This window comes from Ptychodera flava, chromosome 21, assembly GCF_041260155.1.
Source record: "Ptychodera flava strain L36383 chromosome 21, AS_Pfla_20210202, whole genome shotgun sequence".
In the NCBI taxonomy this organism is placed as follows: Eukaryota; Metazoa; Hemichordata; class Enteropneusta; family Ptychoderidae; genus Ptychodera; species Ptychodera flava.
In genome coordinates, this window is record NC_091948.1 from 20,481,132 (window position 1) to 20,492,117 (window position 10,986).

The 10,986-nt window shown below is 37.1% G+C and overlaps 1 protein-coding gene across 1 annotated transcript in view; it reads left to right on the forward strand.

Annotated features, from left to right (window-relative positions):
* The window catches only part of LOC139121688 (stimulated by retinoic acid gene 6 protein-like), a 42,571-nt gene extending 32,021 nt beyond the window's left edge, over positions 1-10,550 (forward strand). The window contains exons 11-17 of the mRNA XM_070686769.1: positions 780-855; positions 1,138-1,186; positions 1,891-2,008; positions 4,077-4,178; positions 5,317-5,480; positions 6,407-6,583; positions 7,221-10,550. Of these exons, the coding sequence (XP_070542870.1) occupies positions 780-855; positions 1,138-1,186; positions 1,891-2,008; positions 4,077-4,178; positions 5,317-5,480; positions 6,407-6,583; positions 7,221-7,402 (868 nt within the window). The 3' untranslated portion in view covers positions 7,403-10,550. The remainder of the gene's footprint in view (positions 1-779; positions 856-1,137; positions 1,187-1,890; positions 2,009-4,076; positions 4,179-5,316; positions 5,481-6,406; positions 6,584-7,220) is intronic.
* Positions 10,551-10,986: the final 436 nt, after the last annotated feature.

A 10,986-nucleotide genomic window follows, 5' to 3' on the forward strand; every position in this document is an offset into this window, starting at 1 on the left:
TCTGTTTTGAGTGAAATACCATTAAAGGGACTGTCTAACTTTTTTGATCGTTTTTGTGGCTCAAGAAAACGTGGAATACTTGCGTGACGTCACTATAAGTGTACATGGCTGCAAAAGCGTTAAAAATTACCCCTTTGCTATCTGCAGATATTTCCGTTTGTGACCTATAGACAAATTGGATTTTTCCTATTCCGACTTGCTTTCCCATAACAAACAAACATTGCCACTATGTAAGACAAAGCTGCTATCTGTATCTATATGAAACACTTTTCCGATTAAGATGACATCGCAAAAGGGCCAACCCTACTGTAAGTTTATGTTCAAGCATTCATGGTAAGAGTTGAAAACTTGACTTTTTGAACGGGATTTTTTCGGTACAGACCGTAAAATGTTTCACTGAACGTTTAATCTTGTGCAAGCAGAGTTGAAATTGTACACGGTTGACCAGCATTTCTGCAAGTTCCAAGAAGTCAAACGACGCAAACTCATCATACCAAACAAAATTCATAAAAAAACTCTCAAAAGAGCGACTTTGTCCCTTTAATTCATACGACTATTATTTCCTAACTTTTAGAGCATGTACAAGAATTCAGAAAATATACTCCAGGCATAATTTATCTTGGGTTTCGATGCACGCGCTACAGTTTATATTTCCTAACCGCGCACTTACTGTATTTGAGTTTTCCAACTTCTCATGCGAGTTATGCAATCGGCAGTTAGATCAGGAGTTGTATTGAGAGGTATCTTCTTAATGTTATATATTGTTTATTTGTTTGCAGAAGCCATTTCATGCGTCTTTGCAAGGGCGATACATCGTTTCTAATATCGCGTCGGTCAGCTCCAACAAGCCTCATGGTATATAAAGATACATTGATTCATTAATTCCCTGTCGAAATGAGCGACTATGGCGAAAAAGATGGGGGGGGGGGGGCATGATCAACGGATATCAACGCCAACTACAACTTAATGTTATTCTTAAATGCTGATGTTGATGTCGTCGTTCATGATACTCAGTTCACTCATGGGCTTTCATCTCCCCACTTCAATTTTGCAACCACTATGTTCCTTTGTTTGGTTCAATCAGCAGGTTTTCCGGGGTCACAAAAATAAATATAATGACTTTTTTTGCTTTCAAAGGTCTCCTGTCTTCGGTATGCCGGATATCAGATAGGTTACATCATCTGGGGTAAGTTAACAAAGGTCAAATCACACGTGGTATACTGAAGGAGAAGTACTGTTCCATACACCCACTACCACTTGGCCTAATCGACGAACGCATTCCATCGTTATGTGAACTCAATATGCTGTTCTTACGCAATATAACACTGAACCATATACGTTTTTATGGTCTGTGAATGAACCCAACATGTAATGCAATCATGAAGAACGCCAGACAGTGCATTGCATTGAAAAGTAATGTTTTGATGCATTCTTTATATGAAGAAATCATCTGCAAAAAAACCCCGAACCCCTAAAAAAAGAAAATTTAAAAACTCCCAAAAACACACCATAATGTCTACTTTGAAATAAAAACATAAATTGCCTGACTGAAATATATCTTCTTAGCACTGTTGATATTTTTAGGGATATCAACGCCAACTACAAATGCATTATTTAGAATAAAACATAGAGCGTAAACAAGCCATTCACAGTCGGGGAATTTGGACATCATTGGTAGTCACCTGCACCAACATATGGACAGGATATAAATAATTTCGTTTATTTTGCCGCTACTTTTATCATAAAGGAGTTATAGAAGCATCGTTCTTGAAGTCGTTACTCTGAGCTGAAGTTTCCAAATGTATGGTTACGCTATAAGATTCTTTTTTATATCCGTGTCGTCTTCAACTCATGCTATCAGTTCATGTTCTTCGTTTGTCAAATACGCAGGTTTTCTGATTCTGGTGGCGGGTCAGCTTGTCGTAACCGTGGTTATTGCCTACCAAGTCATATATCCTATGAAAACCGGCAATAACTCAGAATTCATAAAGCAACTGGACATATTTTGGTAAGTCATGAAGATTTATTCTTGGTAAAGCAACGTAGCTGTACAATCTTTTACAAAATAAAATTACAGGGACAATGTGGCTTTTCATAAGCGTGATTTCCGTCGCTGTTGCATTATTTTGGAAGTTGATGACATCGTGGGTAACTTAAAGTACCTTAAACAATCATGGCGTATAGCAGTAACACACGAAAATAAAACCATGGTTGTATCCCTGTATGTGTCGGAAATATGCAAATCAGCCAGGGGCGAAAGAACAAAGGCAACAAAAAACCCCAGGTTTGTTGTCATCGGTCAGACTAACATGAAGGACAATGAAGGACGGCGAAGGATGATATTTCTAAGTATAGGAAGAACGAGAAGAGCACCTTCAGTGCGGAATTGAGTGAAAACAGCGTAATCTTTCTAGATTAGGTTAAGGACAGTTATCAGGACCAAAGGGTTAAAAGACCAGCATTTTCACTACATAATAGGGCGAAAGATAGTATTTTCTATTCAAAATAGGGCGGAGGGCAACGTTATTTGGGCAGAATATGGTGAAGGACACTATATTCACCACAGAAGAGTAGGGTAGAGTAGAGTATTTTCATGGCAGTATGGGGTGAAGAACAGTATTTTCACAATGACATTGGACAAAGGGCAATACTAAAATGCACAATATGGCGAAGGCCAGTATTCAGGTGCAGCCAACGAACAATGCACTTTAAAAAAGGTCCTTACTATGATAAGATATATTGTGTATGACGAGTAATGTGAACTGATTAATTTTAAGTCAAGAGGGTAATTAATTAGCTGTTCATAATTTGCCCTCCCACAGAAAATTTTTCGACTTACCCTCCCACATTCAAACCTTATTTTTACCCACTCCCCACTTATCTTTGCCTGTTTCCCCTCCCCACTGTGAATTTTTGAAGCTCCCTCGCCCTGTGGCGAAAAAAAACTTGACAATTTCCCCTGCCCTGGAAACAATTCCCCTCAAAAAGTTTTTCGCCAAGCCCTGTCCCTAGACAATCAACCGATATCCGCCCTGCCCTACAAAAAAAACCCTAAAATTTGCTCCCCTGTCACCTAAAAACATGTCCCCTGCCCTAGCAAAATTAAAGTTTCCCCTGCCCTCATAAATTGCTCCTGGAATAGCTTTTTCGATGAACAGCTCCGTTGGCTGCACCTGAGTATTATCACTGCAAAATTGGGCGAAGAACAAGGTCATCATTAAAATAGTAAAATATAGTGTAAAATACGATGAAGGACAATATTTTGATAACAGAATAGGGTGATAATACTGTCCTTCATATTATTTTGCACTGAAAATTTTCCCAATCGCCAAATTACGTACAGAAAATGTTTTGCAACTTAATTAGGTTTTCTGTTCGCCTTTCTCTGTCATTGTCATTCGCTTTTCCTTCTCTATCCTTCCTTTTAATTTTTGCTATTTTGGGGCGTACTTTCATACATAAAAGATGCAATGAGATTTTTAAAAATGTAGTCTGAGCTATTATACCCAACTACCAACATTAAAAGAAGAAAACGGGAATGTTTGGATTGGCAGTGATTTGAAAGACATCGAGATGACGACAACAAGTTAAATTTTCATAAAACAGCTGAATTGAAATCCACACTTATCAGTTCTATTCACAAAACAACGACACGTAAAATACACTTACAAAATACACTAAACGCAAACAACCAAGATATGAACGTTGCGTAGTGTTGCTTTCCCTTTATTACATAGATAAGTATTTTAGGGATAATTCTTCAGATTCGATGACAATGTAGATTTATTACATTTAGACCTACGGTTGATAAGTATTACATTCATTGGTGTTATATTTATTACTGTAACATTTATGGCTACAATTTATTACAATTATGGTGGTGTTTTTATCACATGTATGGTTGATTTTTATACATTTACGGGCAATATTATATTTATTGGTGTATTTCATTGCAATTACGATTGATGTTACATTTGTGGAAATTATTACATTTATGGAGGTTACAAACGAGCACTAAGGTTATCAAGTTATTAGGCGGATCAGGATTTTAAAGTGAGGCAACATTTTCTCCACAGGCCGAGTATGGTGTTCGCTATTTTCCTCTTCATTGTGCAGTTTTTCCTGTCGAAGTTTGTGTTCCTTCAAGAGAAAGGAGCGATGTTAGCCATCACTAACAGGTAACGTCTTGGATCAGCTTTGAGTATTCTTAGGCAAAGCAGAAACAGCATGGCTGCGACCGATTTAACTTTATAATAGGGGTATTTTTATTAGACAAAGCGCGCCTGCCGTAAAGCAGTACATTCAGGCATTATTTGGGGGCATAAAGCATTATTAGTCATTACAAACTTGCAAAAAATTATGTTATTAATAAATTTAAGTTAATATTTATATATAGAGACTGCTGAAGGAGTACTGTGACCGCACATTACTGTGCAATGCTGCAACTATAACTATATACTAAATTTCTTAGGGGGTCTGTACTACAACTGCGTGCATTTAGCATAATTTAATGCTGATGATCATTCAGGGTTCGAGTGCAGTAGGGTGTTTTTGTAAGTATACAATAATGACAGAAATATCAAATTTTGCTAACAACATATTCATAATCATAATTTTATTAATAACACTGTTTTTACTCATTATACTAATAATTCCTTATGATCCTGTTGGGGTATGTTAAATACGCAGGCGTAAGCCGAGTCGACAAACAGAATAGAACCTTTCTCTTACAACGGCAAGAAGTGACGTTTGAATTGATTAATGCAGTTGATGCTTTTGTCATAGCCCTTCACTTCTCTGAGTGGGTGAAATTAACATACTCGTTTCATCTATTTGACTCTTGTTTAGTCAGCATATATAAAAATCTCTAGCACTCATTATGGTTCTTTTTGTCTCGTAAAATCACCAAAATATTTTATAATTTCACACGATATTAGTTGCAAAGAAGAACCGTTGCTTTCAGGTATTGGAAATCATATGTGGATATGCAGATATAGGGGCCCAAAATTCAAACGTTTAACACTCTGCAGCCATCTACAAACCGATAGATACTCGATGTCGACCATGTTTACTAACGTGACTTATAACTAGTGAAAATTATTGATTGGTTGTCACAAATGAAAGTGATTTGTTGTGGTTCGTGTTACTGCGGAAGCGATGAAACATTGCAAATTTAGTCAGTGGGTGACGAGCGTCTATTGAACCCAAAAATGTATCATCTAGAGAAGATTTCTACACATTGATAAATTCCATGCGAACCATTGCCTGACTTTGTTCGTCAAAACTTACCATATAAGTTTAATGTTTCCTTTTCAGACGTTTTTTCCACATCATGTCATATTTCCTCTTCTTCTTCAACGTTATCCTCGGTCTGCTGTCCTGTTTGCTGAGGGCCATCAAGGGTATGGTGTTCGGAACACTGTTTCTGTCAAGAATCGACAAGAGCACTCTGATGAGAGAATACGAAAACTTAGATCGAGGTAACGTGTGCTCACACCTTCCTCTCTTACACTCAACAGCGAATGACAGGGCGTGTAAAGGGAGGATAGGTTTTCAAATCTACACAATGATCACAATTTAGCAATTATATATTGCTTCTCGTACTTTAGAGTCAATTTACTAACGTACGGATAATTTACTTCGACATAATTCTGGACTTACAGCCTTTAGCAGAGAGCTACGTTGATAGGTGGTGAAAACTTCTCTAGTCCGCCGTGCGTCCGGGATTCTTGTCAAAGTGATGTGGGAGCAGCCATATAGGTCACATTTAAATTATGACTGCCGCCATTACGGCGCTCACTTCTTCGTATGTACATCGAATACATTCCCAAAGTTAGAAGGACAAATTCTCCATGTGATTAAAAAGCTAGCTAGCTAGATAGCTAACTAGCTAATTTACTTAGCAAATTAATAATTAAAATAAAATTATTACAATTAACAAAACTACACAACTTAGCGTATTAAACAGAACATCTCAGTACTGGTACAAACCAACAAAATAATTAACAAAGTAACTTGCTGACTATCAAGCCAACTAATCTGCTAATCATATGACTGTAGATAAACTACCATAACTACAAAGCAACGTATTTGAAAAAAAAACAACTGAAATACGTACGGGAACACAGTAAGTACTAACAAACTAAAACTAAGTGACAAAATAATAAACAATCTATAACAAAATCACTAGAAATAAACAAATAGCACTAACCGAGGTACTAGAGCAAACAAACAGCAAACTAACGAACATTCTGATATTAACTAATAAACAAATTACCTGTAACTAGGGTGTTAACTAACTAACTAACTGACTAACTCAATTACTGACAGTCTGATTGACTAACTGACGAATTAACTAACTTTGAATTGCAGGTTTTTCACTTTGATTGTATTCTTCAATTATTAGGTTACGTTGCATATTTGTCATTCCTGCAAATCGAGGTTGCCCATTGTCACCCTGTCTTGGTCACCTTCTGCAAGATTCTCCTTCACGACCAGATGATGGGCAAAAAACGAGGCTTTGAGGAAAACATCGTGTTGACTGACGCTGCAACTTCAAAGCTACTGAAGATGTCTAAGAAAGGTAAATTAACGTCGCAAGGCCAAGATTTCCGTTAGTTTGAGAATACTTTTCAAGGGGAGAGTGTTTTATATCAATCAATATCTAAAATGGTGCAAAATGACAAAGGCCTTATGATTTTCGATTTTTAGATGAAAAAACGAAACGAATGTTTGTTTTCAGTGTATGTTGACAGCTGGCACCCAGATAATTTAATGAAACATGCTAGTTTCATGGTAAACATGTACCACACGTGGATCGGGATATGCTCACTCTTTTCAAAACACGTAGTACCACTTTTTGACTTAAAAACTCAACATATCTTTCTTTCATGGAATCGACTATGTGTGTGTATTATTGTAAACATTCTACGGTAAAACAGTTCCACTATAACAACAATAACTAGTACCGTTGCTGCAGTTCTTCAAATAATCCTCGAGACGAGAAGAGCAAATGTTATTTGCCTGTCAGAATTTTTTCGTGTAGGCATACTTTATATATTAAAAATAACAACTCATATTCTTGCATTTATCTTTATTTCAAAGTAAATTTCAGCCCGCGCTGTATAACTCCTTCGTGTCTGTCGCCATGTTTTCTTTCTTGTGGCTGGCCCGCTCCTTACTTATACTTTTCGCGCGTTTCTCGCTTCTTCTTTCCACAGATCGTCAATTCACACTCGTGACGCCGCTGTTAATCCAACGACCGAAGCTGCATCGGAATCGCTGGTGGCTGGCAATCACGTTGCACAACAACCCGAGTCTGTCTGTGTACAGAGCTCCAAAGCCCGAAGCAGGAGCAGGGGAGAAGGAAAAAATAGAGGACGATGACTGGATTGACTTGTAAACGTCATGCTTCGGTCGTGTAGATGACGGCGAAGACATAATCTTTGTCTTGTATTCAGTGTATACCTCCTCATGAGATTGTAGATCCTTATAGAATGAGTTGATTTTGCAAAATTGATAGCTATAGCATCAAATCAAAGAGGTAAGAAGATTCAAAGAATGATACGGGGACTACTGAGTAACTGGCAACAGTTCCACGGTGTTCAATCAAACCATGATGTCCCAGTGTGGCAAAGTAGGGTCAAAGTCTGAGGCTTGTCGTGTTGTCTTGATCGATATTATCATTTCATTTGACGTAATTATTTCATTTTGAAGTATGGATACATATTTATTGATATATCTTAGGTTACTCGATCAACCAAGTGTACATATCTTGTTAGGCTGTTGTAAGGTCAAATGAAAATATGTCCTTCCGATAACCTGACCTACCCTATATCTAAAACCCTCCGACCCGAACTTTTCCTTGCATATCAAAAATAGTGCATGGTTTTGCCAAAATTTTCTGTCTTTTTCCCTGATCGCACCAAATTAAAAATGAAAAATAAAGTTCCCGACCGACTACTCTGTTTCCTGAGAATATGTTAAGGGAAGCACACACATTTTAACCTTACATAGGATTTTGCCTAAATGTTGCTGTTTTTATGATTCGCTCTCCCCATTGAAAATGAAAAATGAAGTGCCCTACCTACTTACCCTAATTCAGGAAGGCAAGTTAACGGAAAGACATTTGGTCAAAAATAAGCTTGTGTACGTAGATTTACGTATCGTTTACGTTTAATGTTGTGACGACTACTTTTCACGTGGACGAAAAGCACCAATATTTTTTCGTCATTTGTCAATAGACTCTTAAACTAACTAATATTTAACGTTTAAATTTTGCAATTTGCATGTAGAACATGTTTAAGCAAGAGTTTACATCCCCCATATATCATTTAGAAGTCTCCACCTGTCGAGCCTGCGCTGAATAACGCAGAGTCTGTAGAGTGGACGTAGAAGGATGTTTCCTGCCGATTTCAAACTTAATGTTCATATACATTTGCGTAATATGAAATAAATTGTGAAACAGACGACTTTTGATCATGTTGGCCGATGGTTTGGGAAGGATGTGCTGTCGTAGAAAATTGTAAAATAGGATAATGGGTCTTTTGTCATTCGATCGGCCAATTGATTGGACAGGGATTGGGCAGCAGTCGCTGAATATTGAATGCGCACTTGGTCCCCACTGATTGGAGACAGACTTAATTTTGTTTGTGTGCGTATTTAGGAATGTGCTTCTTTTACGGAAAGAAAAAAAAAACACGATTGGAACTAATTTGCGATAATTGGATGGTGAAGTAATGTCGGTTTCATCTGCAAACGTAAGCTCATCTGCTTTTCTTTTTAAGTTATACACTTGTTTTCAAGAGTTATTTGTAATATTGCAACATTAAGGCACCTAATACTTTTGAGAAGTTAAAAAAAAATATGAAGATCCAATTATCCCCAATTAGTTCCAATCGTGTTAAAATGAAAACATCCTCAAAAAGGATGAAGACGTTCACGTGTGTTAATGTATTATTTGCCGCATAAGAATCGCTAATTTTCTTGTGGTCTATACACTACCTTCTCGTTACTTTGAAAAACAGTCACCATTCTTCCATCACAGTGTGTACGTGCATGGCATTAAAAATTCATTTTATATATCGATTTGTCACCACTACACTTGAAAACAGATTTTCAAAGTGGACATTTCGTCCAATTTAATTTGGAATTTAACCGTTACACAGTCTTAAATAATTTTTCTTTTACATGTTTTACTTATTTGTAGTTATGAACAGCCAGATACATATGGTTTTGTACATAGAGTAATTTTGTCTGTCACCAATCGTTCAGTATCTTTTCATAGCTATAAAGTGTGTTATATAAAATGTATAAGATTTAAATGTAGCCTAAACTAAATGCTCTGCAACCACTCTACAACCCTCACTTCATTGATATGTAATAGATAAGAGACCAATGGATTTTACTCCAAGGGGAAGAGAAAGAGCGGCACGGAATTATCTAAATTGTAAAATATGAAATAAAGGCATCTAGAAGTACAGTTTGAACATCTGGTTCGCTGTATATTACAAAAGATGTCACAATTTCCCACAAATATTAATGATTCGGAACATAAGCACTTAAAGACATCCCTAAAATCCAATGGTTTCAATCTTACGATATATGCTACCAATACCGCAATTATCCGAGAGGTTCTTGCCTTACTGGGGCTCATCAATACAAGGCGTTCACCTAGATGTGCCAGTGTGATTTAACTAGATTACTATAGGTTCCATTAAATATAATTTGAGACATTTGCTAAATACAAAGATGTAAAGACGTAATTAGATGCTTTCCATAAAAAGTGTTCTATATTTTTCAATCTTTGTCAGTAGATGTGACACAGTGTATATGATGTTTCGTCGCAGAAGATATCATGGCCTTAGCCTGCCGGGGAATGGGATAAGCTTCTGGAAGTTTCTAAACCGGGAAATGAATACCATGAAAATATTAACACACAGAGCTAGAATGGAGACAGATGTTCGACCTATCAATCGTAACAATTCGTTTCCGGTCTGCCGCTTACGTGGTGTAAATGAAGTCTCCTTTGCGAAAATTCCAAAATTAATACCCCCAAAAAAGGGCGATCACAGTGTGTAGCAGCCAGTTTGAATTTCAAAATATAATCGTTAATTTTAGGTAACTTGTTATCTTTATCCTCAAACTTTCCATGGTAACCCCTGATATTTTATTCTTGATTATGAAAGTGAATGGTCGAAATTTTCTAGAGGAAGTTTGAGCAAAGGTTCAAAAAGTTCCGTTTCGAGGCGCGCTACCTAAAAGGAATGATTTAAAACTTTCAGACGTTACAATAAAATACACTGGCTCCATTTGTCCCTTATTTTAAAATCTATGCAGATATTGTGACGGTTTCACTGCCCTGGCAAACCAGGCAAGCTACGGTCATTGATGTTATACATGATCGATGGTAATGGCAGGGAATATATCGAAATGTAAGCTTCTTTATGAACGACTTTCGAAAAGAAATGTGATGAGTTTGTCGATTATAGTTTGTCTAATACAAGTGACTTTTGTGTAACTAATAAATTACACCATTCTGTTTGCCAAAACATTTTCGTCCGTTTCGTTCGTTATAACGTTCAAAGTTAATCTGAGATTTGAAACCATTTTTGGTAGGGAAGGCACAGGCCATTGGAGTTTTTAGTATTTGATATACTAGATTTATTGCATTCATTTATCAGATCTTTAAACGTAGGCAACGTTCCTTTCGTTATACGTGCGTTGGTTGATGAAATTAAAGCAAGTCGCAGGACTTTACTAGTATCAAGTTTATGATGACATTTACTCTTGGAGGATGGTCTCAGGGGACATATGAGTGACTTCATTGGCACGAGAAAATCAAAGTTTGCGTTATAGGCTGACAATGAGCCAGTGACAGGTGCTGACATATGCAGACAGCTAAAAAAGAGCAGAGATCGACTTGGGAACGAGCACAATATTAATGCGGAGAAAGGGGTTGAAGAGAAAATGGACCTGGAGGGGGGG